The sequence below is a fragment of the Mesocricetus auratus genome, unplaced genomic scaffold (genome assembly GCF_017639785.1).
Source record: "Mesocricetus auratus isolate SY011 unplaced genomic scaffold, BCM_Maur_2.0 Super-Scaffold_100003, whole genome shotgun sequence".
In the NCBI taxonomy this organism is placed as follows: Eukaryota; Metazoa; Chordata; class Mammalia; order Rodentia; family Cricetidae; genus Mesocricetus; species Mesocricetus auratus.
Window position 1 is genome coordinate 19,000,244 of NW_024429188.1, and position 27,969 is coordinate 19,028,212.

General features: G+C 39.4%; 1 protein-coding gene across 5 annotated transcripts in view; it reads left to right on the plus strand.

Moving 5' to 3' along the window:
* Positions 1–27,969, plus strand: part of Nhs (NHS actin remodeling regulator) — a 328,267-nt gene that overhangs the window by 259,098 nt on the left and 41,200 nt on the right. For 2 of the 5 annotated variants that reach the window (XM_040744099.1, XM_040744100.1), the window contains exons 2-3: positions 18,788–18,940; positions 22,827–22,960. In XM_040744099.1, the coding sequence (XP_040600033.1) occupies positions 18,788–18,940; positions 22,827–22,960 (287 nt within the window). Of the gene's footprint in view, positions 1–18,787; positions 18,941–22,127; positions 22,634–22,826; positions 22,961–27,969 lie in introns of those variants that run through there. The other 3 variants (XM_021229584.2, XM_021229585.2, XM_021229586.2) reach the window with 3 other exon arrangements.

Below are 27,969 nucleotides of genomic sequence, written 5' to 3' on the forward strand. Positions count from 1 at the left end.
TGATGATGAACCTCCCAGGAGTCAGCAAAGCAGCCCTGCTCTGGGAGCCATCTGCACTAAGCTCATGGCAGCTGCTGAAAGACAGCTCCACAGTCCCTGTGATCTAGAGTCTCCTGTTCAGGATCAAAGTAGCTGCCTCTGCAGGGCCCACAGCTGCACAGTGAGGGCTCAGTGGCCTCGGAAAATGCTTCTGGCCATCTCATGTGTAGCCCAGGGTGTCAAAATAAGCAAAACAGCCAAGCTATAGGTACATTCTAGGTTTCAGAACAGGGTAAGGATTAAAAAGGCCAAGCTCATGGAATGAAGCTGGAAACAGTGAGTTCTCAGAGCTATCAGTGGGGTGATGCCATGGAACTAGAAAAAGTGGTACCTCACATCATTTTTAAGTTTAGGAAGAGATACAGGCAGCCGACTGTTTTTCCCCCTGAAGGATACCTCCTCAACCAGGGCCTTGGCTAGTCTCCTAGCTCCTTAGCATCTATCAGTGATTAGGTTGGGGATTTCTTGCCTTTTAGTTTTAAAAGTACAATTAAAGCCAGGTGCGATAGCACACACCTGCAACCCCACCACTTGTGAGACTTAAGGCAGGAGGATGGAGTTTAGTGTTCTCCCAAACTACACAAGTTCAAGGCTGGCATGGGAAGCTTAATAAGACTATTTACCAACCCTTCCTTCCCCCAAAGAAAGAAACAAACAAAAAATCATATCATCCTAAAGTCTACAGTCAGATAGAGTGAAATCAAGAATCTAAGTAAAATGTTTCCAAAACATTTGCCACAGGGGGAGAAGTGGACAAGCTAAAGGAAGCAGTGAGAAGAAAAATTAAGGGCGATGTTAGCACTATGAAGTGATGGAGGAATAGGTTTTCTAATGCCTCTCCTAACCCTGTTCCTGAAGTATAGTTTTGCTGCTCTTCAAATACCCAAGCTTGATTCTACTTAGAGGCTCTGGCCTGTTGGCTCTCTTAGTTTAGAATTCTCTTACTCCTCGTTTTCACCCAGCTCACCCCTTCACTAGGTTAGACACATGCTCAAATGTCACCTTACCATAGGACTCAGAAGTAGACCTAAAGACAATTATTATTCAAATTCTAGTAGTTTCCTTGAGAGATAAACCTAGGAAAGGCAAGTAAGGGCCAAGGCAAGTAAGGCAGAAGGAAAAGGGATATCTGATGGGGGCAAGCTATCCAGCAGTCACCAAGTGGGCAGCTGGCACTCAGGCCTACTAAAGATCTCAGGGGACCAGGTAGCATGTGTTTAAGAGTTAACCTAACTAATGAGGACATTGACATCTCAAGGAGTTCTTCCAGGGGCTGGAGATAACTAACACATCTAGTTTGCCCAGCTGATAGGCCAAACATTCTCCCATTGCCACGGGATAGGGAGATCAATTTTAGGTAGAACATTTCAGAAAATCACAGGAGAAGCCTTTGGAGTGTTGAAGTGAATACTGAGGGGATGTCAGCAAGATGCTGAGCATCTGCCACACCGCCCTCTCCAAAACAGAAGGCCTAACACCCTTGATCCTTTCAGCCCACTCTCTGCTCCTTCACACAACTTCTGCTACTTGACATAACATATGTATGTTTATTACCATCTGTCTCTTCTGCTATACAGAAAGCTCCAGGGAGAGAGACCTCATACATCCTACAGTGCCTTGGACAGGTTAGTGAATGTTCACTAATGATTACATAAACGAGTGAACTTCAGAGAAACATGGGCATTTGTTGGCATCACTTTTATCCTGAGCATGTGTAACAGTAGGCGGATAAGGCACAAATAAGTTTCAGGGACAAAGATAAGTGTGGCAAAATGAGAGGGCATGGCTGGTGCTTGAACATGAGTAGATAAAGAGAATAACAGGTCATTGCAGTTTCTTGGTCTAATTTTTCTGGGGACTCAGGGATTTCATTTTTGCTGCGGATATAATAGCTATTACTTTTGCTCCATATACCAAATGGAAACAGCAACAACACAGCGGGAGTGTCTTCACAGATTGGGAAATGTGATATATATCAAAACCAAAGAGTGTAAGGCAAGAAATGTGAAAAGGACTGAGAAAGGAAGGAGAGAAAGACAATGATGAGTAAAGTGCAGTTCTAGGAATCAGAAAGCCATGGGAAGGCCTCACAAATTCTAAGAATTGAATATTCATATGAAGTGTCAATTTCTGAGATATGCATTTGGGGGCTTAAGTAGATGCATCTGACGCAAAGCAGTACTTGTAAGTCCCAAGGCCCTGTTGATTCAGGCCCTGAGCTATGTGCTTCAGGCTGCTGGTTTGGGTTTACCCCAAGAGGAAGGAAGTTCTGAAGTTTCCGAAGTCCCTGAACAGGCAGATTCTTTAGACTGCCTTAGCGGCTCCTAGTTTCTACCCCTTTCAGAAAATCCCACCCCAAAGGACACTGGCATTTCTAATTGGACTTCAGCCTGTAGCTACTGTGTATAAATACTTGGGAAGCTACATTGGTGAGGTGACACTACAGTGAGGGTTTGGGGGAAACTGGACATACCTGTGTGTCACTTGTTGTGGGTGACTTGTGCTGAAAAGAACAGACCTTTCTCAGGATGGACAAAAGGTAAGTAAATGTTCTACTCACCAAATCTACTGGCTTAAAAACCTTCAAAAGAAAGTTTTTAAAAACCAGAAAAATGATCAAAATTCATTCTTAAATGAAATTTCCTATTTATATTACATACCAGATGCCTTCTTGCCAGTATCCTTACCTCTTCATGTAAACATCCTTGCCCTGCTATTTAATTCCCAAAAAAAACTGGTAGGAGAGACTATCTACTAACAGCCCATTTAAGTGGATCTGCCAATCTCTGTACAGATAAAATTGACATTTTAAATTCAATTTACTGGTACCATTGAGAAACAGCCAGTTAGAGTGATAGTTTATAGTGTGTGTGAATGTTGAAATAATGGTTCTCATTTCTTACTGGGATGACCACATTAGCTAGCTGATTTTGCCATACAAAAGATTTGAAATTCTATCAAAAATTCTTATTGTTTAGGTTGATATGTTATTAGAACAAGCAACATGACCCTAGAGGTATCCTGGACCGTTGTATGTCCTCAAAACTATTCTCTGGTTTGTTATTATTGACTCTTTTGATTTGGTTTGCAGGTTGGCGTCCATATTTAAAATTTTTTAAATTTACATTTATATATTTGTCCATCTATTTATTTAATATGTGGACACCCATGCCACTACATGCAAGTGGAAGTTATAGGGCAACTTCTGGTAATCAGTTCCTTCCTTCCTTCATGTGAGTCCTGAGGCTTGAACTCATGGTCATCTATCTTGGTGTTAAGCATCTTTGCTTGCTGAGTCATGTTGCCTTTATTTTATTTTATACCTTTATTTTTAAACTTTATTCCTATTGCTACATGGACCCAAGCCTACCAAACAAATCCCACCCCCCACCAAAGTAATCTTTTCCTCTTCAAGGATAATTGTAATCCATTCCTTTTCCAATTCCAGTATTTGCCCACATTGGTCTGGATTTGATGTCTTTGAGCCAGAAAAGCTCTCCAGAGAAAGTCAATATCCAGAGCTAGAGGGTATTGTGAAGGCATAAGTGGATGTGTCATGGGCAACTAGCTCTGAGGATTCTGGGAAAGCAGTTCAACATGGGCCACAGACACTCCCATGTTCCCATGTACATCCTCGTCAGAACTTCCAGGCCTATGCATTGGCCCCTGGGTGCTTACAGCTTTCATTTGGTAGTCCAAGAAGCTGACTTGGAAATCATGTGTTCTAACAAAAAGTTCTGCCTCCAGACTCCTGGAGACAATATGGAGGGGGAGTTTGGAAAGCGAAAGTCAGTACTTAGCAGAGCAGCAGCTACAAGGCAGAAACCAAGTTGATAAACTACAATGGCTGGTCTAATCTGCTACTGCCAGTGTACAAAGGATCCTTTTCTCCTTGCATCCTTATTAACACTTTGTTTTATTCACAACAGCTATTTGAACTAGGGTGGAATGGGATCGAAGTTTAGTTTTGATTTGCATTTCCCTGATGGTTAAACAGGTTGAACAGTTTTTCATGTACTTATTGACCATTTGTATATCTTTACCTGAAAAGTATCTCTTTTATTTTCTAATATTTTGAGTTCTTCATATACTCTAGATATTAATCCTCTCTCAGATGAAGGGCAGGCAATGACTTTCTTCCATTCTGTAAGCTAACTCTACTAGTTGTTTTCTTTGTCACATAGAAACTTGTCAATTTGATATTGTTATGATTTGAACATGAAATGCCCTCTATAGACTCATGTGTTTGAAAGCTTTGTCTCAAGCTGATGGCACTATTTGGGGAGGTAGTGGAAACTTTAGGAGATGAAGCCTAGCTGAAGGAAGTGGGCCTCATATTTAGGAACTGAGAGCATATTAATGGAGGACAGATTGTGTTCTCATCCTTGTCTATCTCTTCTCTGATTTCTAGCTGCCATGTGTTGAGAAATTCTTCTACCACATTGTCTACTATTATGATATTCTGAATAATCATACTGAGAAATAACTAAGGTAGTTCACTATGGTCTGAAATCATGAGCCAAAATAAATACTTCTTCTAAGTTGTTTTGTTTTCAAGTATTCATCACAGTGAGTAAGTCAAACATAAATGCGATCTCATTTGTTTGTTTATTTATGTATGTTTTGAGACAAGGTTTTATGTATCCCAGAATGGCTTTGAACTTGTTATATGGCTGAGGATGACCTTGAACTTCTAACCTTCCAGCCTCAACTTCACATGTTCTGATTTATGCCATACTGGGGATTGAAGACAGCAATCTACCAACTAAGCTATGTTTATCAATCCATGCTTGACTTCTCAACTTCTAAAAGCCATGTTCAGAAAAGCATTGCTTACATTGATATGTTGAAAATGTCTTCCCTTGGTAATTTCCAAACTTGAGATATTACGTTAATGTTTCTTGCACATTTCATGTTGAGTTTGTACAGGGTGAGAGATGAGGATCTAGTTTCAGTCTTCTATATGTTGAGATCCAGTTTTCCCAGCACCACTTGTTAAGAAGATTGATTTCTCTCAGCTGGATGCTTTTGACACCTTTGACAAGAGTCAGATGGTTATAGGTACATGAGTTTATTTCTCAGTCATGTATTCTATTCTACTGGAATATGTTTCTATTTTTTGCCAATATGTCACTGCTGTGTTACTCTGAAACTGTAGTGTAGTTTGAAATTAGGATTTTAATCCATCTAGCTTTTGTTCTTTTTGCTCAGGATTTCTATGGTTATTTGGGGTTTTCTGTGATTTCATGTGAATTTTAAAATTCTTTTCTAGTTCTATGAAAGATGCCATTTTGATGGAGACTGTGCTGAGTCTGTCATTTGTTTTTGTAGTATTGTCAGTTTAACAATATTGATTTTGTGATTCATGAAAATGGAAAGTCATCTCATCTTCAGTTTCTTTCTTTAATGCTTCGTAGCCTTTGTTATAGAGATACAGTTGTTTGACTATTTCGAGACTATTGTGAGTGGGAATATTTCCTGATTTTTAGTGGGTTCATTATTGAAATATGAAAATGGGTTTTTGCATGTTTCTTATATATTTTGTTACTTTGCTGAATTTGTTTATCATTTATAAAGGTCTATTGGTAGAAGGATGACTTTAGTGAAAGCCAAAATCAATGTGTAGTTCATTTGTGTATTTACCACGTAGTATTTATCTTCCTCCTAAGCAGAATTGTAATTGCCCCCTCTTTGCTTCATGACTCCTGGTCTGTCCACAGTGAAATGTCTCAAGGACTCTTACTAACAGTTTCTTCTTAAATTCCATATTAAGTCAGGTCAAGGAATATCTGTATTCAAGTATGTTTTTGTTATCTGAATATTAGAAATTTCACGTAGTTCAACCTAATGCATTAGCATATGATGATCTCTGCTAGCATCTGTGCTCCTGACTGCTAATCCTATCTATCCACCAGTCCTCTCCCCACATTACAATGGTCCTTCATCCCTGTACTGCTCCTGGAATCAGAAAGCATTTACCTTGAACCAGTGTGGAACTCAGTATCTCTTCAATGTGAACACTTGATCCCACCTTGGATAATCATCTAATTTGCCTAATCTGACTACTAGGCTATGAACTCCTTGAGAGCACTGCTGGTGTCCTTTTCTTCTCAAAATACTTCTGTAGTCTTTGAACGTTTTACTAGGTAAAATGGTTTCGTTCCTAGCTCTGAGTGTGGTGGATAGTAGAGTCACTTTTCTGCTAGAATTTATTTCTCTCCTCCCTTCATCTTGACCTATCTCTGTAGCAAATCAACCCGAGAAGAGAAACATAATAGAAATAGCTTGAACCTGAGAAGGAGATATAGGGTATCACATTTATTTTGAAAGATTGCTGAGGTTTGAGGTCTTCATTTGCTTATTCGAGAGCTATAAAGTTGAAGCATGTGAATTTGCCATATCCATCTATTTTTTAACCTACAGAAATCTCAGTTTCATATCATTCAAACAAGACTTTTAATATTTTGGCTCATGCAGTTACTCATGGCTGAAGTTGTCTGATCCCCATGTGTGATGCACTCATTGAGTCCATAGTAGTGCTGTTCTCACAGAGGCTCATTGTAGCTTCTGATGAGGCTGTGGCCTTAGGTAGAATCTGCAATAGTTTGTGGAGTTTTCATTAGAAGCTCTGGATTCAAAAAAGGTTGGTTCATTTCCTCTTTCCCTACAGGTGCCAACATATGTGTTTGATCTCTGGGATAAATGCCAAGACCTCCAGGCTTGAGTTTTCAAATGTCTGGAGATCAAAAGCTCTCCTCACCACCACAGAGGCTTCTCTACTGTTTCTCAACAAAGCCTGTTCAGCTCCTTTGAGGGTCAGTATGCAGACGTCACTGCAGATGAGAAAGGAAGTGCAGAAGCTCTTGGTTTCCTAAATAGCCAGCAAGTAGAGGAGATGAGTATGAAGGGCAAAAGGCTGGTAGGTTTTTCTTCAAGGGAATTATGAATTAAAATTCAGCAACTTTCGATGGATTTTTGGTTATTTATGAACCAGATACAACTGGATGGGTAGCTGAGAGTTTCTCAAAGTGTTCCCTTTCATGTACCTCCCCCCCAAAATACACAAGACCCTAACATTATTATATATAATACCGTCAGTCATTTTGTGTGACTTTTAAGCAGAGTATCTTTTATTTTATAACACTAGTAGGAAATACCCCAAAGACAAAGGGAGATCTAAAATTGAGTTCAGTTCTCTTACTGCAGTCAGTCATTTTGCAGCTTTTGAAGTAAGTAATTATGGCATTGTCATTAGGAATCTAGATTTTTCAGCATAAGAGAAAAAGAGATCAAGTATAAAATGAAGGAAGTTAAACTAAAAGCCACAATCTTACATTTCAATTGGAAGTGGCAGTTTAAAATTGCACTGACTTTCACCTTCTGGAACAAGTGTGTTTTCCAATTCTGCTTACTGAAGAAGCCTAGAATTGGTGACAATACTGTACTAGAGAATACCTGTGGTATACAAAAGGCTGTTCCATTTCAGAAGAGCCAGGACTAATTTCAGGCTGAGGCAACAAATATATCTCTACAGACTTAGCAAGAGACAGACTAACTGAGTCACAAAAGAACCCATCTTCTCTGACACTGGGTTGAACATAGATGGGTTCAGTGTTCCCGACTCATCAGGACATGAGTTATTACAAATAACTAAGTTTCTAGGGTAGAGAGCTCCTTTAAAAAGACTACCACTTGACTTGGATGGTCATGTAGTCATAGTTTTGTTGTTGTTGCCCCAACAAAAATATCAATTCTCTTCCACCTATAAAGATACAAATCAACAAGTAATAATTCTAATTGAGTGTAATGAAGGTGATATATATTTAAAATTTCTACCATCAATGATGATCTTTAAATTCTAAGAAACTAACCTCTATGTAGTAGAAGAGATATATTAGCATATATAAATGAGAATCAATCATGTCCTAATTACTTTACTGCTTCACAATCTTAACTAAACTGTCCAAGAGGGCATCTGTCCAAGAGGACCAAAGAGGTTCTATGTACCATATTGGAAAACAGCACCATTTTTTCTTGTGTAAGTGCTTCCTAAATAGGAAGATGATTTTCACACATTTTGCCCTATTTCAGCACTATTCCATTCCAGCCTATCCCATTCCATTATACTGACAGTTTTAGGTCCTTAAAGGTATAGTTTACATCTAAATGGCCTCTCTTACAATGATGGTTCCTTGTAAAAAACAAATTATTTCCACTAGTATTATATTCCACTAGTACTGAAATGGTACATGTGGAAAAGAACAAATAAGAATCCTTACATGTTGTATATTGTCTGTGGGTATGATAGCTCAAACTGTATGGTTTCTGTTTCTGATATTTTAAAAAGGATATAATTTCATTCTATCTATCTGTATGTTTATCTATCTAACTATTCAACTAAGCATTTATCCATTATCTCTGTGTCTACTTACACACACACACAGACACACACACATATATATATACTTATATATATATATCTATGTACTCATGCATTTATATATTAACTATGTATATATGTATGTGTATATATGCATTTATTCATGTATGTATGTACATCTATCTATCTATCTACTGTTTATCTATCTACTATGTACTTCTAGATTCCTGTCTGCTCTCTACCCCGTGATTAGGGAGTTGAACCTTAAACACTGCTTTGACAGCCTCTGTTGCAAACTGTGTGGCTAAAGCAGAACATTATTCATGCTATAGAGAATGAAATTTCTGGTCTAGTGCAAGGCACATTCACAGTCAATGAAGAATGGGACCTAGATGAAGGTTTTTTTTAAAAGATGTTCATTGCAAAGTGCTTTATATATTGAAACTAATCTCATGTCCAGTGCTAAGAGCACAAATAAACTATGGCATGTTCGTGTGACAGACCATTATGTGACTGTTAACAAATATTGTTTCTGAATGAATGAGAGAGAGAGAAAGAGAGAGAGAGAGAGAGAGAGAGAGAGAGAGAGAGAGAGAGAGAGAGAGAGTGTGTGTGTGTGTGTGTGTGTGAAGACCTCAATATCACAAAGGAAATTTATTAAAAGAAGTATTGGAGGAGGAAGCATGTATGTTATTTTTCAATTATTAAAAGTACACGTAGCATGGGGATTTGAAACCTCAAAGCCTACCTACAATGATACACTTCCTTCAACAAGGAAGCACCTAACAGGACCATACATCCTAATCTTTCTAATACTTTCAAATAGTGACACTCCCTGATGACTAAGCATTCAAATCTGTGAATCTATGGGTGCCATTCTCATCCAAACCACCATGGGCTATATTAGGTTTACTGGAGGAGGGTATTTTTAAATTTACATTTTATTGAGTGATTTTGTAAGAGAGAGAATTGTATAACTTTAGCTGTTTCCTTACTTTATAATAGCTAAATAATAAATCCTTGAGACAAAAGGGAAGATGGATGACAGAATGAATATGTGACCACAAATAATCTGCTGACAAGGACCCTATGGTAGACATCTGTTATGACTGGGATATGAAATGTCCCCCACAGGCTTCTGTTTTGAATACTTGCTCCTTAGTAGATTTTTGAAGACTGTGAGAACTTTGGGAGATGGGGTCTGACTCGAGGAAGTAGGACATTAGGGGCAAGTTTTTTAAGGCTATAATTCGGTCCCTAGTTCTAACACTGCTCTGCTTCCTAGTCTATGATGATGTGAGGAGTTTTGTCACACTCCTGCTGCTGTGCCTTCCCTGTTATGCTGGACTTGAATTTCTCTGGAACTGTGAGCAAGAAGAAACTTTTCCTCCCTTAAATCACCGTTGTCAGGTATTTTGGGCACAGGGGCACAACAGTAACTAAAACACAGCCTCTGTGTTCCCGTTTCCTGGTTCTTGGCCAGAGGCTTTGCAAAGTAGTTGATGAATATAAGTGGGAGGATATGAGTGAATGTCTAGAACCCTCAGGTTACTAGACATGTCAGTTTTTCCTCTTTGGAATCCAAGTTAGCTCTGCATCTAAGCAGTGCTACCTTTTGAGAGTCTAAAACATCTTTAGGCCTTAGAATGTGAACTTGGTTGGCAAGATCAGTCACATGCTCTGCCCAATTTACCCACCTCCTCATTTTTTTCTCTTTTCTCTTCTGGGAAACTCCCCTCTCTACCAGTTTCCCCTAACTTCTTATTGTAATGTAGTTCGTCCCTTCTCTTGATTCCCATGGTTGTGAATCCTTCTTTTTTATATATCTGTATTTCACCCACTGTGATTTTGTAGATAAATAAAACTTGTAGTTGGTGTAAAACCTCATTTGAGCTATTTGTGTCTATTTCATTACCAAACTCCACTGGGAGTCATTAACAAGCAGCAACTAAGCAGTCACACACATTTCCACTAAACATTTACTTGGGACGGTGTGTGCCATTGCCAGGGATGTGGAGAGGTGTGGTTCCAGAGCTAAGGTACATGAATATGGCTCAGTAGCTAAGGAAGTCTGTGAGGAGTATGAAAGTAAAGAGACAATAGTGAATGGCTAGGGAGCAGAGTGACACTTGGGGTGGGAGGGATATTTTTGGAGATGAGCCTTACGGGATTGGTAGAGAGCAAGTGATATAAGCATTCTACATCCAGAAACAAATCAAGGTAACAAAACTAAGTCTGTCTGCTACCCTGGCCAATCCTATTCTTGGTTGTTTGATATGAAAACAGGATGCAGAAAGGGCAGAATACAAGACATGAGAAGTGTTCAGATAGTTCACACCCTATGCACCCACATGTAACCCAGGTATATGTCCTCAAGAGGAGTTTGTAAATTTTTGTTGCTGTTCCAATGTTCTTCAGTAATGTATCAACTCTATGTTTGGCATGTATACTCTAAGCTTCAGCATAGCTCATGTTTCTGGTAAGTGCACAGGGCTATCTCTTCTAGCCATGATATTCTCAGAGAGCTCCTGACAAAGGTACTCTTGAGTGCACCTAGGATCTGTAAGGCAACAGGGTACAAGTTTGGTTTCTGTGACTGATCATCACAAGGTTTTCACCCTAGGTTGAATGCTTCTGGAATCCTAAAATAAAAAGAGCTGATTGCATAGAAAATCAGAGCAGTAGAGCATTTTATCTGAGGGACAAATAGGTAAAAGTAAGAGGTAGCAAATAATGACCAAAGTGGTGGACACAGGAGCCAGCCAGGAAGTCCATGAACCCAGGATCAGGATGCTTACACTCTATCATCATCATCATCATCATCATCATCATCACCACCACCACCACCACCACCACCACCACCACCACCACCACCACTACCACTACTATCATCATCATTATCATTGCCTCTGTCAAAACTCAGGTCTGTGAGTTTGGGTCATATCTTTGGCCTTAGGTTTCCTTATCAATATTCGAGAGACATGACCTAAATCATAGTTTTTATAGTGTGTTGACTGCTGCTCAGAGTAAGATGTGTTTTTATATCACAACCAAGCAAATTCGTGCATGCATGCCTAGCAGAAACAACAAACAATAGCTCCACAGAACAATACAGTGCACTTGAGCATATTCTATTCTACCCTATTCTATTTCATTGTTTTCAAAAATGCTAGTCTTGACCTGCTGAATGGGTTTTGCTATCTACTAATGGGTCATGCCCTGCAATTTGAAAAGAAAAATATAGAACACTGTAATTTCCGAGGTCCCTTCTAGAAGTAGAATACAATGATTCTGTTCCATGCTTACCAGAAGTTTCTGAAAACAATAACTGGTCTGTGATAGATAACAATGTGCTTACATTGTGGAGGAAGTGTATAGAGTAGAATAAGGCAGGCAAGTGACCTGAACATGAACAAGTCATTTTGAACCACTCCTAAGGGGCATGGATTGTACTGTACCTCTGAGAATGACTCTTGAGAGGATCTTCAAGTTATCACACCTACTATTGCTCTAGTCAACAGCCATCAGAGATTGGGATGTCAGATCTACTGTTGAGGTCACAAGCTCCTTGGTTATGGGCATACTTCTGTTTCTAGCGTGTTAGACCCTCAAAGTATAACCTGTATTGGCATCATCTTCATTTATATTTCATCTAATAAGAATACAGAAATTGGGCTTCTTTTATTTTGTTTGTGTATTTGTGTGTATGTATGATGTGTAAGTGTGTGTGTACACACATCCTGTGTGTGAGTGTGGGCACTTTTATGCCATGTTGTTCATTTGGAGATCAGAGAATAACTTAAGGTGTTTAACTTTCAACTATTTTGAGATAAGGTCTCTTTGGTGTTCTCTATTGTGTATGTCAGTCTTAAAAGAACACTGGGGTTACAGATCTATGCTATCAACTTTACATGGCCTCTGTGGATTTGAACTCAGGTTCTTACACTCACATGGAAGTGATTTTACACATGAGACATCTCAAGAAGCTTAGACATCTCTACACTTTCTTCTTTTAAGCTTAGACCTTAGACTCTTTTTCTTAGTTTTTCCTATTGTAGGAAAGTAATTTTTGATTAATCAGTGATAGGTCAATGCAGCATTATTTCATTGGAGCCTCAGAACCACACTATGAGTGCTCCGTGATCCCATTTTTCTGGAGCATGTTACCAAAATCAAATAGTTCCATGATTTTCTCTGGCTCTTGCTCTGGCAGTTAAGCCCTGTCTTTTCATCACTGAGAGCCCAGATTCTCCCCACCAGCCCATGCTGTCATCGCTTTAATATAGAATCTTTCAAGGTAAGTTTTGGTGGCTGGTAGAAATCAAAGGTATCAGACAGAGCACGACTGAACCCAGAGATGGACACTTCCCAGTCATTCATATGTAAAGATAGGGATCTGGGATGTTCATGTGGCTGCAGAGCTACAACACAACATAGAGCCCTGGTATCTCTCTCTCTCTCTCTCTCTCTCTCTCTCTCTCTCTCTCTCTCACACACACACACACACACACACACACACACACACACACACAAAGCAGCCTGTTGTAAAGCTTCATGGTATAGAAGTTGAGAAAAATTGTTCATTCTTTTGGTGTTCTGTTCTGGAATATTTTAAAGAGCTGGAACTTGTTAGGAAACCTTCACCCATCTTCCTGATGCTGAGAAGCCTACATTTGATAATCCGTCCAGAGTTGGGAGCAGGTCTGAATTACTATGGATCTGCAGAAAAAAGCCCATAGGACAGTTTCAAGAAACCTGACTGTGGATTTTGGCTGCTTGGCAGGCATTTTGTAGTTCATGCTGTTCCTGTGTGCTGCCCTCCTCTCTCCTCCAAGTTGCCAAGCAGAATGGGCAAAGGGCTGGTTGCCAAAGAAAGAAGAACAGGTGGGAATGACCGGCATCCCTTGGTGAACTCCCCTCCCTGTCTTCCCAGCAGCTCGGAGGACTCTGGAGGCAGCAACTCCAGACTGATTACATTTCCATTTTGCTCACCAAACTGCGGTGGAAATGGCTTGAGCATAGCAGGAAAGTGGGACCAATCCGGCTGTGTATCTGCAACACCAACTATTTCAGAAGCTTTCTAATGGACAAATGTGTGATGCTCCTCACTGCTTTCTATAACAGGCTGTCAGAATGGTTGGTCTGTGTGGCCATGGGTTTCTGGCTGTGAAGTTATTATGCCTTGGGGATAGGGATGATCACCATAAAGGCAGGAAGGAAGGTTAACTAAGATATTTGTAGGTAAATGTTTCTTGTAGACACTCTAAGAATATGTTTTTAAATTTTCCTTCTCTCTCCGTTTCTGAGTAACTTGGCATATTTTGATGATTTTTTTTATCACACACAGAATTCATACTTTAATTTCAGCTATCTGCTCCCTTCCCCTCTCTTCAATTTTGAAGATCATGGGAGAAGGAAGAGAGTGATGCTAGGATTAGCCCATGGTAGGGTACAATGTCTTTCTAGGACAGGAGGTTAAAGCATGAACTTTAAGCCCTTATGATTGGGAGTGTTGGGAATCAGACCCTGATCCTCTGGAAGAGCAGTCAGTGCTCCTAACTGCTGAGCCATCTCTCCAGTCCCAAGAATAAGCATTTTATTCTCTGTTTGTAGATTATACTTTAAGGTAGCAAGAAGTTCATAAGGCTAGCCAGGAGAGCTGCAATCAAATAAGTACCAATCCTAGAAGGGCAGGGGGATAAATTGGGGCTGCACAGATCTTGGGCAAGGTTATGTGTGTCTCCACTCTTCACTCTTTCCCAATAGCTCCTAAAAGCAAGCCTCCTAGGCAAAAGCCCTCCCCACTTCTCACCTCTTCTGGTATTTGAGAAAGGGTCTCAAATTATAGTCTAGAGGTAATTATGTGATTAAAAACTCCAGACTAATCTCAATCTCACAGAAATCTTTCTGCTTCAGCCTTCATGTATATGTCAGGTCATTACTGAGAACCCAAGTGAATAACAATACCCATGCTGTGAATCAAGATCTAGACAATCTCATTGTCTCTGAGGTGTGGGAGGGGAATGAGCTCAGAGGAATCGCTAAAGACTCCACTGCCCTACAGACACAATGGTCTTTTCTTTTAGCAGTTCAGTTTTGTGGTGTCTGTTTGTACTTCGAGTTGTCTTTCTGGAATGTAGTAAAACTCTCCCAAACTCTTCTAATCACTATCTAGAACATTCTGTCAGTTCTTGGGTACATCTAATTCTTTAGAAAACAGAATTAGATACTTTGCTAGATACTTTTAATATGGCAGATAACTCCCTCTCCCTACCAGAATCACTTTAGCTAGTTTATTTCTGTATTGGTTTGAGAAAAAGAAGCAGCTGTGTATCCAGAGATGGCCTGTGACACCAGATATTCTACTCCTAAGGTATCTAACTGTAAATGTCCTTTTTCTGAGCTCATCTATAAAATGAGCCAGTGCTTCCTCTGTGGGTTGAGCGAAGGGCCGATGGTATTATGAAGAGAATGTACCTGCCTTAAGGCAAGGCACACAAATAGCCTTTTGTTGTTGTTGTAAAGGATAGAAATGAAGAATTTAATCCTACCTCCAAGTTTAATGCTTGCCATCATCTGCCTCAGCCTTGCACAGGTTCTTCCCACACTTGAGAGGATTACATGGGTTATGTATTGAGAGTACAGGAATCTTGGGAACCATCCTGAGACTCTAATTGACAGAGGGGCCCCAATTTGTAGTCAAATTAAATAGTAAACCTATCTTGCTTCTCTTTTTTATTGCTATGAGAATATATATTGCAGAGGTAACTAAACATCATTCATGATGCAGTCATGATAAAAATGCTAAAAATGGAAGAAAATAGGGAAGGGTGAATCTGGAGGTGGGGAAGCTTTTCAATGGTAGTGGTATAGCAACATTATGAACAAATTAATTCAACTTTAGTTTAACCATTCCTTAGCAAAAGAAATTACTTTGTATATGTGTATACATGTTCATATGTTTATGTGTACATGGTATACATATACATGTATGTGTATTTGTGAGGTCAATGTCAGGTGTCAACTTCTATCATTTTCCAACTTATTTTGGGGAACAGTTTCTCACTGAATCTGGAGCTCAGTTATTAGGTTACATAGGCTGTCCAGTGATGTCTGGGCATCCCATTGTTTCCCTCGCTGCTGGAACTATAGGCATGTATTGTTGTGCAGGCTTATTTCACGGATGCTGGGAATCTCAACTCAGATTCTCCTTCTTGCTTTACCAATGGAGCCATCTTCTTCAAGCCCAGAAATGACTTTTTTATTAGGAAAATGGGATGGCTTCATTGAGTATTCCGTTGTGCCTTTTCTTGCCCCCAGTAGATGCAGCATATACTTAATACTGTGACTAAAGGATGTAGTTGAGCAGTGATAGACATCACTGTGGCAACAAGTGAGTGAAAATATCTCCTGAGAATGCATGGATTTAACCCACTTTAGCTTCTCAGAAGATAAGTGGTGGGGGAAGTGTGAATCCTTGGCTGTAAAAGCAGCCATTGTGCATGAGGGTTGATTCCTTTGAGGAACCGGGATGAGAATACTCACACTTGAATTCAGAAATTAATCTTTGCATCTGGAATCTGTTCTTAGTATCAAGCAGTTTAGCATTCAAAAACCTCAAGACTGGCTTGTCCATTGACCATGGTAGGAATGAGTTTAGGGCACCAGCAAAGAGGGTAATTAAAAATAATAACACTTCCTTTCAAATAATGTGGAATTTATATTTAGTAATGAAAATGGATGAATTTCTTTTTTGTTTATGTTATGTGATGTTTTCTGAAATTATTGTTACCTACTACAGAAAGGTAGGAGCAGTACTTTCAGAGGCATATAGGGCCTCTCAAATCTGATGGTTTTAGGTCATTCCTAAGAGATTGTATCATAGTGCAGCAGGAAATATGCGCCAGACATCATTTTTCTTAATCTGTTGCTTTCAGGAAGAATCACGTCAATATTTTCATACAAAACCACAAACCATATGCCTCAAGATGATAGGGATTCTGTGTGTGATGCTCTGTCTAGCATTGTGCCTGACACTAATAGCTGTTGTATAATGTTCATGGGTGGATAGGTATTTCTATTATCAGCATTCTCCTCTATTCACCCAGTCCCTTCACTCCTCTGAGATCCCAAGGCATCATCAGAAAACCTTTTGCATTTACCAAGCTTTTCTGATGGTAAGAATAACAACTTTGGAACACTCTTAGTATGTACAGGCTATCAACACAATGTTGATGCCAGTGTTGAACCATGGAAACCTGGTTCAAGGGCTCAGTGATCTTCAGGCATTTTTTCAAGCACACCTGATGAGTCTTTTCCTCAAGCCAACACTAAGGTGAATAGTGGTACCAAAGACTGAAAAGCCATGGGCACTTGCTCTTTTATTGTGAAGAGGTGCCAAGGTCTAGTCAACAGCACAGATGGTATGAGGGCCATTAAGTCTTCTGACATACCTACACTCACCTGGGCCATAACCTCCCTGAAGAGACACATTTGATGGTAGGGGTACCCACACAGGTGCACACACACTTCTGGAATTACCCATTGAGTTTCTTTTTCCTTTTTTATTCCACAATCAGACTTTCTGCTCTTTTCCTTCTTCCAGCTGTTACCAGCACATGAATTTTTGTTGAGCTTACCAATGACCTCAGCCTGCTGAGCAGGAGTTGACCTCTGTGTCTAGAAACAGGCTGATATTCCAGCCAATCCCATCACTGCACTAGAGTGTTCCTCTGAGGGTAACTGAATGAGATCTCTGTCTCTAGAGCTCCGCCCACTGTCCACTGGAGAGGAGCACACTGATCTAGACCTGCCCTCCCCTTCTATACCAAGGCCTCCCACACATTCTCTCAGGCCTGAAAGGATCAGCTTGTCCCTTTGTGAGTCCTCCTGTTCTTGCCTACAGGCTTCAGTGACCCCTGACTGGTTCATCAGGCACTCACATTTCCTAAGGAGACAGTTGAGGCCAGAGAATAGCTTGAGAAAGAAAAATTGCTTCCTTTCATTCATGGTTCCATTGGCCCTCCTCCTTCCTCCAAAAGAGTGCTGCCTCTACCCAGGGAAAGTCTTTTGATTCACATTCTTAAAGATTAAGCATCTAGGAAAAGCAAAGAGACAGAAGAGAGTAATCTCTGTGGCTAAAAGGTGAGACAATAGGATAGACTACTTATGTTCCCCTTAGAACAACAGTGTTAAATATGTTAATCACATATAGCTATTTTAATTAATAATAAAAGTTAGAGTTTTAGTTCCTCACTCATTAGCTAATCCCTTTTGAAGTGCTCAATAGCCTCTGTGGTCTCCCATCTCCTGGTCCAAGGGCAAAGGGGATACTATATTGTATAGTGCTGCTATAGAGAATTTTCTCATAATGGAACATTTTTATTAGATAATTTTGAAACACGATATATTAGAAAAAACAAAAATAACTGCAGTTCATGGTGAGAGAGGGGAAATTTAATCATCAAAAGGCTATATATATATTTCCCCAGTTCTCATTCTTCTATTCCCTTTCCACAAAGTATTCACTTTCCTGTCTGCATTTTTTATAGATTATCTTGTTCCAGGTTAGAGTTCTCAAAGTGGAGTGGTAGGTCAGTTTTCTAGAAGAAAAGGCTCAGAATAGAACAAAAATCCAATGTGGGGCCTAGGGATAAACAGGGAAGCAGAGTGTCTCCAAACCATGCACTGGGGAAATGAAACAAAGCGGGAAGAATGCTGAGACGGGGAGGAGGAGTTTGCTCCTGGGCCAGGAGTCTGGCTCTGGATCATGGGTCTGAAGGATGAAACCAACTGTACCTGATCTCAGCAGTCTTTGCAAGTGCTCATGAGTGTCTCTGGGTGGCCATTTCTCAATCATAGCCCCCTAGTTCCCAGAAGGTTTTTCTGTAAGTGTACATCCTCTACTCATAGAAGTTCATTTTGTCCTGGGCTGTAATGAAGGAGACAATGGTGAATTAAATGCTGAGTTTAGGGGAAAGAATGTCTTCCTTGATTTCCCAGATGAGTTGTAAGAACCATGTTATCTACAGATTCCACCCATACCCACTATTACACCTGTCATGGTTCCTTTAATGCTTGTGCTAAACTTTGGTGAAAGCAGGTTCAGGTAGACAGCAAGAACAATATACAGAAGTATCCTGTGGTTTCCCATCTCTTGACCCTAGGGCATAGTTGTCTCCGTATGTATTATCAACTTCAAAGTTTCTCTATCTTTGAGTTAGGTTTTTGGTGGGATCAGTTAATCTGGACTTCCTCTCTACATGCCTTCCCATCTCCTTGTCAACCGCCCCACACACACCCCAGAGTCCACTAAATGAACAATTAGAGCTCCTGATGCATAATATCCTGTTTGTTTTTGTCTTGCAGCCGTCTCCAACTTGGACATCGAGAGTAAGTTGAGTGTATACTACCGTGCACCATGGCACCAACAGCGAAACATCTTCCTCCCAGCTACCAGACCACCCTGTGTGGAGGAACTGCACCGCCATGCCAGACAGAGTCTGCAAGCCCTGCGCAGAGGTAACTGATCCCAGGCTGGGGGGATTTCTGGGACACTACCAGAAGGCTGTGTCATCTAGGGTTTTTCTGTCCCATCAGTCCTGTCACCAACTTAGTTAAAGCAAGCACTTTGAAATGTTCGTATATCTACCCGGCATGAGATGCATACATAATATCAGCTACATGTGTGTATGTATTAAAATTATCATTATGGCCTAACTATGATCACAAAGAGAATTCAAAAAGGAAAAGCATTAATAACACTATTTCAAGTGCCAGTTCACTATTGTATTAGATGACATAATGAAAGTAGTTAGATGTTTGTACCTCTTAATAATACATTTGAATTTAATAAAGACAGAAGTCATTCCAAACAAAAAATGTGGAGAAGTGAAGAAGCCCTGGAGGCAGAGGCAGGGGAAGAGCCATGAAAATTGGTATATTCAGCACCTATTGAATATGGGCAAAGTAAGACTTTGGCTTATAATGAAAAAAGAATTAGGTTTGACTCAAATACATTCCTGGCTTCTTTCTATAGGAGATTTGGGTAATGCATTTAAATGATGTGTGGGCTATGGAACCTTTCCATTGACCATTCAGTGCATTACAGGATGGCTGTTATGCTTGGTTCCTGCCCAATAATTCTAACCATCATAGTAAGGCTCTCAAATGCTCTTCTGTTTCTGTTGGGAATCTCTGAGATGATCCAATGCCCGCATTGTACAGGAAGGTGTATGCAGGCTTGAAATATGTGGATACTTGTTCAGAGTCATACAGGCTAGAGAAAGTACCTGGCCTTGATCCTCTGATTCCCCCAGCCAGAGCTCTTTCCTCCTTGCCATGTACTGTGTCTCATGAAAACAAATATTCCTATTTGCTTTTCTGTCACAGCATCAAGAGCACCAAAGATAGGCATAGAACAGCCTAGGTGAAAATGAAACTTTCCTTACTTCCCATTGCTTTAAAACCTGTGAGGATATGGGGACTCAAAATGCTTTAACCTTTAAAAGTCCTCCAATATGGATATCCAAAGATGGAATACCACATTTTCTGGCCTTAGGTTTTTGTTATGGAGACAGATGCTGTCAACATATTCAATGTATTTGTTTCACTATTTGTACACTTACTTAAGGATTGGTAGTTTACAAAAACATTACAATGCAAATAAAATACTTGAAAACTATTTTCAGGACACAGATAATCCGAATAAGCATTGTTTTCAGCAATATCTCTATGACTTCTGCCTTTTCTCTCTCTCTTTTTTTTGGTTTTACGAGACAGGGTTTCTCTGTATTTTTTTGGAGGCTGTCGGTCCAGCCTGGCCTCAAACTCACAGAGATCTGCCTGCCTCTGCCTCTCGAGTGCAGGGATTAAAGGTTTGCGCCACCACCACCTGACTCCCTTTTCTCTTCTTAATGAACCAACTGACCTACAATTGTCCCAAAATAGTTGTTTAAAAGTTTTTTCAAGTAATTAGAGAAATAATAATAGAGAAAGAATGCTTACTACTCATTTCAGCTTTACGGTTGGGTAAAAGAAATCCTTCTATAAAATTTTAGTGCAAGCTTCCTACAGGAAATCATCCTCTCTACTATGCTATTCCTAGGCATCTTTCCCATAATAACCTATGCATCTTCCCAACATGTACATGTTACCATCTGTCATAACTGACCACTGTGGTCCTGCTGCCTTCTACCATTAATTCATGGGCAACTCAAGGGTAAGGATGTGTCTTATTAATTTATTCCATTCAAGGCACGTAGCACAAACCCAGCATATGGTAGGTCCTCAATGGATGTGTGTGGAAGGGAATGAAATTCTGCAAAAGCTGATTGAGCATTGAAAGCACAGGATGACGACTTAGGAATTTTAGCTTTCTCACTAAATGCTTTTTCAGATCCCATCATTAGAGAGCTTGAGTAACATTAGCCCTGTAGACATCATTCTTTTTTATCATGTTATTATTATTAGTCAGTCCTCCCTGATTAGATTTTTGCAGATATAACCCAATAACATTTTGCTGCTCATAAGCTGTCATATTTCACTGCTTCATCAGGTTTGGACTTAATGGCAGAACTCAAAGAACAGCAAGTACCAATATCAATTTTCTCTGCAGTTCCTCCTGGGGGATGAGAGATGAATATAAGGCCTTCTGGGGTTTAGAGGGAAGACTATGGAGTCCATTTTGCCCTGTTTAGACTGGCTTGTTTTGTGGTTGGCTCAATAGCAAATCTTGGTGTAGTAGTTTTAATAGCACTGCAGAGAGCCATAAACAGGAATTATAGGCATCATAGAATTAAAAACATGCAGTGGTGTAGAATTAAAATTAGAAAGCGACTTAAAAAAATAAATAAAAACCTTGTCTGAGAAACAGCAATGGAGCTATGTATCCATCAGAATAATCCACTTCTGCCATCTGGTGGTGGGTATCAATACCAATCTTGCAGATAAGGCCTCGGCTCCTAAATGTGGCAGTAAGCTTCCCTGTGGGGCGTCTCTATTTGGACAGCTGGAATGACCTTGTTTTCATTGGGAGAGAGAGGATGATGAAGTGTGCACAAGAAAGACTGGCTGACTGCAGATTTGTGGTCGTTTGGGAACTGAGAGTAAACTTTAAATTGGATTCCTTATCATCATCCCCCTACCCTGAACAAACTGTACTGAAGGCCAGGTATTATGCTGGATCATAGGATTGAAAGAGCAGTCAAGTGTGGTCTCTGCCTTCAAAGAATTCCTGGTGTAGTGAGGAGGATGGAGAAGCTAGCAGTTAAGTTCAATCCAGTGCTATGGGGACGGAGCATAAACGTACCTATCATGCTTTGGAGCCTCAGGGAAGTGGCATCTAAATGGATTTCAAGTTGTTTAGAATGCAATTATTGCTTTCCCTTTTTCTTAGCAATTCTTTAATGCTCAGTGCCAGTAATAACTTTAAGTTATGCCATCTTTTCTGTTCATAAAACACACAGAGAGACTAATACATGGCTATAAAGAGATAATTATATTTTATACTTCCTTTCCTTTCAAGTTCTGGCTGCTATCTAAGTTTCATTGATCTAAAGGAGTAAGGATGAAAATTTGACTGCAGTTGCAGGCCCTGGTGAATTGAGATTGGCTCTACCTCACCAGCGGTGAGAAGTATCATTAGTGAGCCATTAATTTCAGCTGCCTACTCTTGGCCTGAGTAGAAGAGGAGATATATTTAAGACAGCATGGGAGAGACGTGGTTGAAAGGAAACTTAAGCTGCTACCTCCCTTCTCACTCTGCCCCCCTTCTGTACTTCCTAACCAGTAACACTTGTCAGCTCTGCCTAGTGAATTCAAGAATGGAAAAGGTTTCCCTGCGCTGTTAGAAAAACCCACTGTTCACTTGCAGAGAATAGCAATGATGACACTAGAGGTGGGAACTTTACCAAGAGAGGCATTTATCTCAAAATTTCTTCTTGATAAACGTTGACTTTGTAGTAGCGTAGCAGAGACCACCCATATGCTGGGGTTTTTTGGAGGACCTTTGTCTGGTTGTGAATAGAAACCAATATTTTTTTTGAAGAATCTCAAACAAAGGAAGGTGAGGAATGCTGCCATGTTTTCCCAACCTATATTCTAAGCCCGTGGCTCTAAGAATGAGCTTAGGTAGTGAGGACCAAAGGCAATTTGCTTACTCGTGGAAATCAGAGAGCTCGAGAGAGCGCAATTCCTAGTTTCAGCGCATAAAAGGTAAATAAAATACCCAGTGCATAATGTTTGTTAATTTCTGTGATATAAAATCTGATATGGCAAATAGACTAACTAGACTCATGAAAGCTCACCTTTTTTTTTTTTTTGCAGCTCTTTGCTAACACTCTCAAGAGGGGAAGAACAATTGAAAATACCATGTGTTTCATTATGTTTGTCTATTCTGCACCCTCAGAACACCGGAGCCGAAGTGATCGGCGAGAGCAAAGAGCTGCTGCTCCCCTCTCCATAGCTGCCCCTCCACTGCCAGCTTACCCTCCAGCTCACAGCCAGAGGAGGCGTGAGGCCAAGGACCGCCACTTCCTAACGGTAAGCATGGTGGTTGCTGGCTGGTCTGCATTTGCCCTTCTTGAGCATTGGGTTCCTCTCTGCTTAGTGAGGGAAGCTGGGATGGCTGAGGGGACAGGCCATAGGCATATAGGAACTCCTTTCACTTATTTTTAGAGCGTGCACACACACACACACACACACACACACACACACACACACACACACACACACACACAGTAAACCAGTAATATTTAAGGACTCTGAAATCAGAAGGCAATTTTAATTCTAATTCCAGCTCTGCTTATATATGTTAGAGTTTAGGATTGAGTTATTTTCTTTTCTCTCAGTTCCTGCCTTTGTAATAGGGGATATTATTTATTTAGCTTAATAGGGCTTGAAGATGTACAGAGCTTCACAAGAGACTGACTGACACAGACTAAGACATCTTTACATCTATAAATGTTAACCACCACTGCTACTACCATTATTACTAGTCTGACTCCATGGGAGAAGCTGGACAAAGAACTTATGTGATGTGAAAATTTACCACTAAAATCAATCATAAGTTCATGCTTTCCCATTCAATATAAAAGACTACTTCCCTAGGGTAACCTATTATCTCACTATGGGTGGTTTCAGCCTACTTTGGGTGGATGTGGCTGTAACTCAGGCCAAGCTCTCAAGTGTAGACCACAGATGATGAAGCTGGACCTGAGTGGAAACACCTGAAAACTCAATCGGCAGCGGCTGCAACCACTTCATCCCACATGTGACTTCTGGGGCCTCGGTGGGATAAGTAAACATTTGCTTCTGTGTACTTGTGTTATTGAAGTAAGGAACTATGGTTTCATGACCAAACCAGTCCAGATTGTCTTCAATCTTGCCAGCACCCCTACTCTCTTACTCGGGTTTAAGACCCAAAGTCTAAAGTTACAGTGCTATGTGTATGAATTGAAGATTTTGTTTGAAATTAAATGCATGACTCTAAACCCTGCACCAATATGGACTGTGTAATATGCAAAGTGTCCAGGTTCCATGATGTCAAACATTTAGATGGAAACACACTTTTTCTAAATGAACTTTCATGTTATAACACATCCAGATAACACCTTGAGTGAGACTACATGATCTACATGTATTTTTCTTGTTTGCAGCCAGCTAGAAGGCACTGTGCCCTTCAGTTGAGTACATATGAGGTACCATATTTTACTTACCATATTGCTGTGATGCAGCCCAAGAATAGGAAGGGAAGGTTTATGATTCTCTGATTCATCAGACAGAGTGCTTACACATGCTAGTGATTTGTCATAAACATCCCTACTCAATACAAGTTCTTATTAAACTTAAATCTGCTTACCAAAGAGTTTGCTTCTAATGAGGTATTTTCTGCATAAAATGCTAAAATATCTTCCCATTCATTATAATATGTTTTGTGGCTCATTAAATTGGTTTTCTTGGGGAGGAGGTGAGACAAAAATTTTGAGTGCTTACAGAGGTGACAAGAAAATATAATCCTTTTCATAATTTGCATAATTTTAAATGACATCTACATACCTAAATAAGATACAGGAAAAGACTTAAAGTAGTGACTAGCAATAACTGTGTTTCATTAACTCAATAGATAGCAAGAAGAGGGTCCTAGATTATACTTCGGTAAACATCTGAAAGTCTCCCTATCTTGAATTTCTCAAATCTCGACATTTCCAAGTTACATGGGAGCAAATTTGTTTTGGGCCACCAACTTCATTAGAACATTTTTCATTCAAGTTATACCTCACACGCTTGGCTAGAATAACAGCTCTATGTATTCAGCTCAAAAGACCACATGTTGCTTAAAGAGTAAAGGTTACAAGAATAAGGATAGGAACATTGTAGACAAAACCCTAGATACACATTTTTAGAGAACTATTGGATCTATATTTTATTAGAGAGAAACTTTCATTTTTAAATCTATAACATTTACTTAAGCTATTTTCTTCATTTTAAAAAATCTCTGGTATAGGTTTCCACTACTCTGTGGAACAATATAATATGTTCTGGTCAACACTGGCATGGTCTGTAAATCCAGACTTCCTAAACTTGAATGCTATTTCTACCATATAAACTGCAATTCTAGACCAGTACATCCTTTTAGTCATTGTTTTAGTCATAAGAATATATAGTATCCATAGGTTTGGCTCTAAAGGTTGAATGTGTTTGTGAATGGTGCTTAATGCATGGTAATCACACCATAAATATTAGACCTGATGACAACAATGATGATGATAGTTTGTCATTCATGTCCTTGATTTGTCTGTCACATAATGGCAAGATTGTAGGTTTAAACCCCAGATTCCTATTTTTTTTCTGGTTGGATGATTTGGAAGACATTGTATCTTTCTGAATCCTGGTTTCTTTCTGTTTTTTTTAAATAATTGGATTTCAGTTTCTTTTTTGTAAGATAGGGGTAATCATTTCAATTTTACAAGATCATTAAGTATATTTCATGTGATACCATATAAATAATATTAAATTATGTTTTTTCAAGTTCCTAGCACAGTGCCTAAAATATTTGAGTATCTGAACCTATATTCATAGTCAACTGTAATAAAGCTCTTATCATCTATAGAAAGGCCTGTAATATATATAACCTCATAAAATTAGAGAAAGTATAATCAGTATACCTTTTCCAGGGGAGAAAGAAAATTCTAAATATTCATGCAATTTCATCCAGCAATTCCACATCTGGGAATTAACTCAAAGGTAATAGATCAGTCTATGTGAAGATTTATTCATTAATATGTTCATCAAATCATATTTTTAATAGAAAAATATAGTCATATATATATATCCCAAGTGTCCTAAAAGGATCTTATTTTAATAAATTTTGATATACATAATATTCTATCCTATAGGAGAGAATATAATACCATAGTATTATATAAGAATATTTAATGACATGAAAAAATGTAAATGTGTATTTCATCACTGAGGAGTTTTAAACAGCCCATAAGATTTTATAGAGTATCATCTCAAAGCATGTCCAGGAGCGGCTATCTGTAGATAAATGGCTGAAAAGCTATATGTCTGTGGTTCCCCAACTGTGAAGTAAGATGCCCTATGGCAGTGCCATGAACTTATGCAGAGGCAATGAGATACTAAAACATTTTTAAGGGACACAGTATCTTCACTCCAGTGACATCTGGCAGTGACTCAAAAGTAACTCCACAAATCCCATGAGTAAGAAGGGATACTTAGTTTCTTATCAATTAATTTACCTAAAAGGTTCTGCAAGAGGAATTCACAGAAAAACAAACTGGTTAAATTTAACTTAAAGCCCAGTATTATTAAGTGGGAATTTAAGGAGTGTCCCTAAATAACAGTCCCTCTGTCATTAGGGTGACAAAGGAGGTGATTTCAGAGAAAGATTAGCTAACAGGATTTATCTTTTCCAATGTGCTCTTGAATTCTGAAAGTCTATCATTAGCAACTGTGTATTTCTTTCTTATTATAAGAGACATCAACTTTGCCCATGAGTTCAACTTTAGGATATCAATTTTAATAAATATGTGATATGATAAGAAAGCAGACTCTAGAAAATGAATTTTAGAACATCTCTTTGCAATTTGAGCTTCGGGAAGAGAACCAAAGCAACCCTCTCCAAATCCATATCCTCACGTGACATCTCAATATTCTGATTAATTCACTATGGAAAATAAAACTTTTGACTAGTCAAGGACCCAAGGACCTGTTTGGACCTATGTGGAGGCCAAATGTATGAAGTTTATGGCAAAAAGTATTTCCAAGAGCCCTTAGAAAGAGAAATAGCCTAAAATCAATTCTTTATCCACACCAGTGGACTTTTGTCTTTAAATGCATTTGTTAATGGTAGGATACTGACTGTTTATTGTAGACAGGAGAGACAAGGAAAGAAGGGTAGCACCAAGGTGTGTGCTTGTGTACTGAACAAAAACTTACTGAAACTCACTTGTCTTCAGGTAGAATTCTTGGGGAATTTTCCCCTTGCCTAGGTTTTAGTCAAATTAGGCAATCAGACTATGGGACATTTGTCAGAGCTGCAACAGGTAACCTCTTTTCTGCAAATGCAAACATGTGTTAGAAATTTTGGTCAAGGCCATTCCAGGGAAATAAATTCAAGATATCCCTTGCAGAAGTTTTTGGTAAGAAACTGTATTTTTAAGTGCTCAAGTGATGTTGATTGGAAAACTTCTTGTTTGATGGAGTTGAATAGTGTGTGTGCCTTGATGTTTGTGTATCTGTGTGTCAGTGTGTGTATCAAAATGCACACTAAGCCTTCCATGCAGCAGAAGAGAGTGGTGATATATTAAATCCCCAGTATTTCCTTCAAAATTGATACAGAACAGCAAGGTTGAAAAATGAAAGTAAGCCACTAAAAACACACCATCAAAATTATTTGAGGTGCCCCAAACACCAAATTAATGTGAAGTAAAAAGATAAAATAAGTACCAAGTCTTCCTCTTGTCACAGAGGCACGGAGGGCAAATTTTACAAATCAAAAACTGCATGGAAGTAGGGTAGTAGAGTACATCTGGAGGTTGAAATCTACCTCCACAACAGTTGAATCTATCCCATACCTGAAAATACTTTAAAAAGTGTTCAGATACAAAAATCTACAGGACATGGGGTTTAAAAACTGTGTACCATCTAGGAACAGGCATCCATCCATATATAGAGGTTTGAGATGAGAAAAGGGCAGAAAGAAAGGCATATGAACCCTTTAGCAGCTAGAGGTGAAGAAACTAAAATCAAACCCCAGATTAGAAGGACATGTAACTGCTGCCCTGCTAAAAGCAGAAACCAGTACACTGAACAACGATGTTGTCATTAAAGCAGGGATCTTGGAAGACACACTATAACGTCACATAAATGAATAAAGTAGATTAGCAAAACTATATAAGTCATTAAAAATATTAGTGAAATAATGCAGGAGGTCTGTGTTTTATATCCAACTAACATCTTCTTCAACTACTGAGACTAAAAAACAGTAGTTTTCAACATAGAGGAGCTTAAAGAATATTGTACCCATG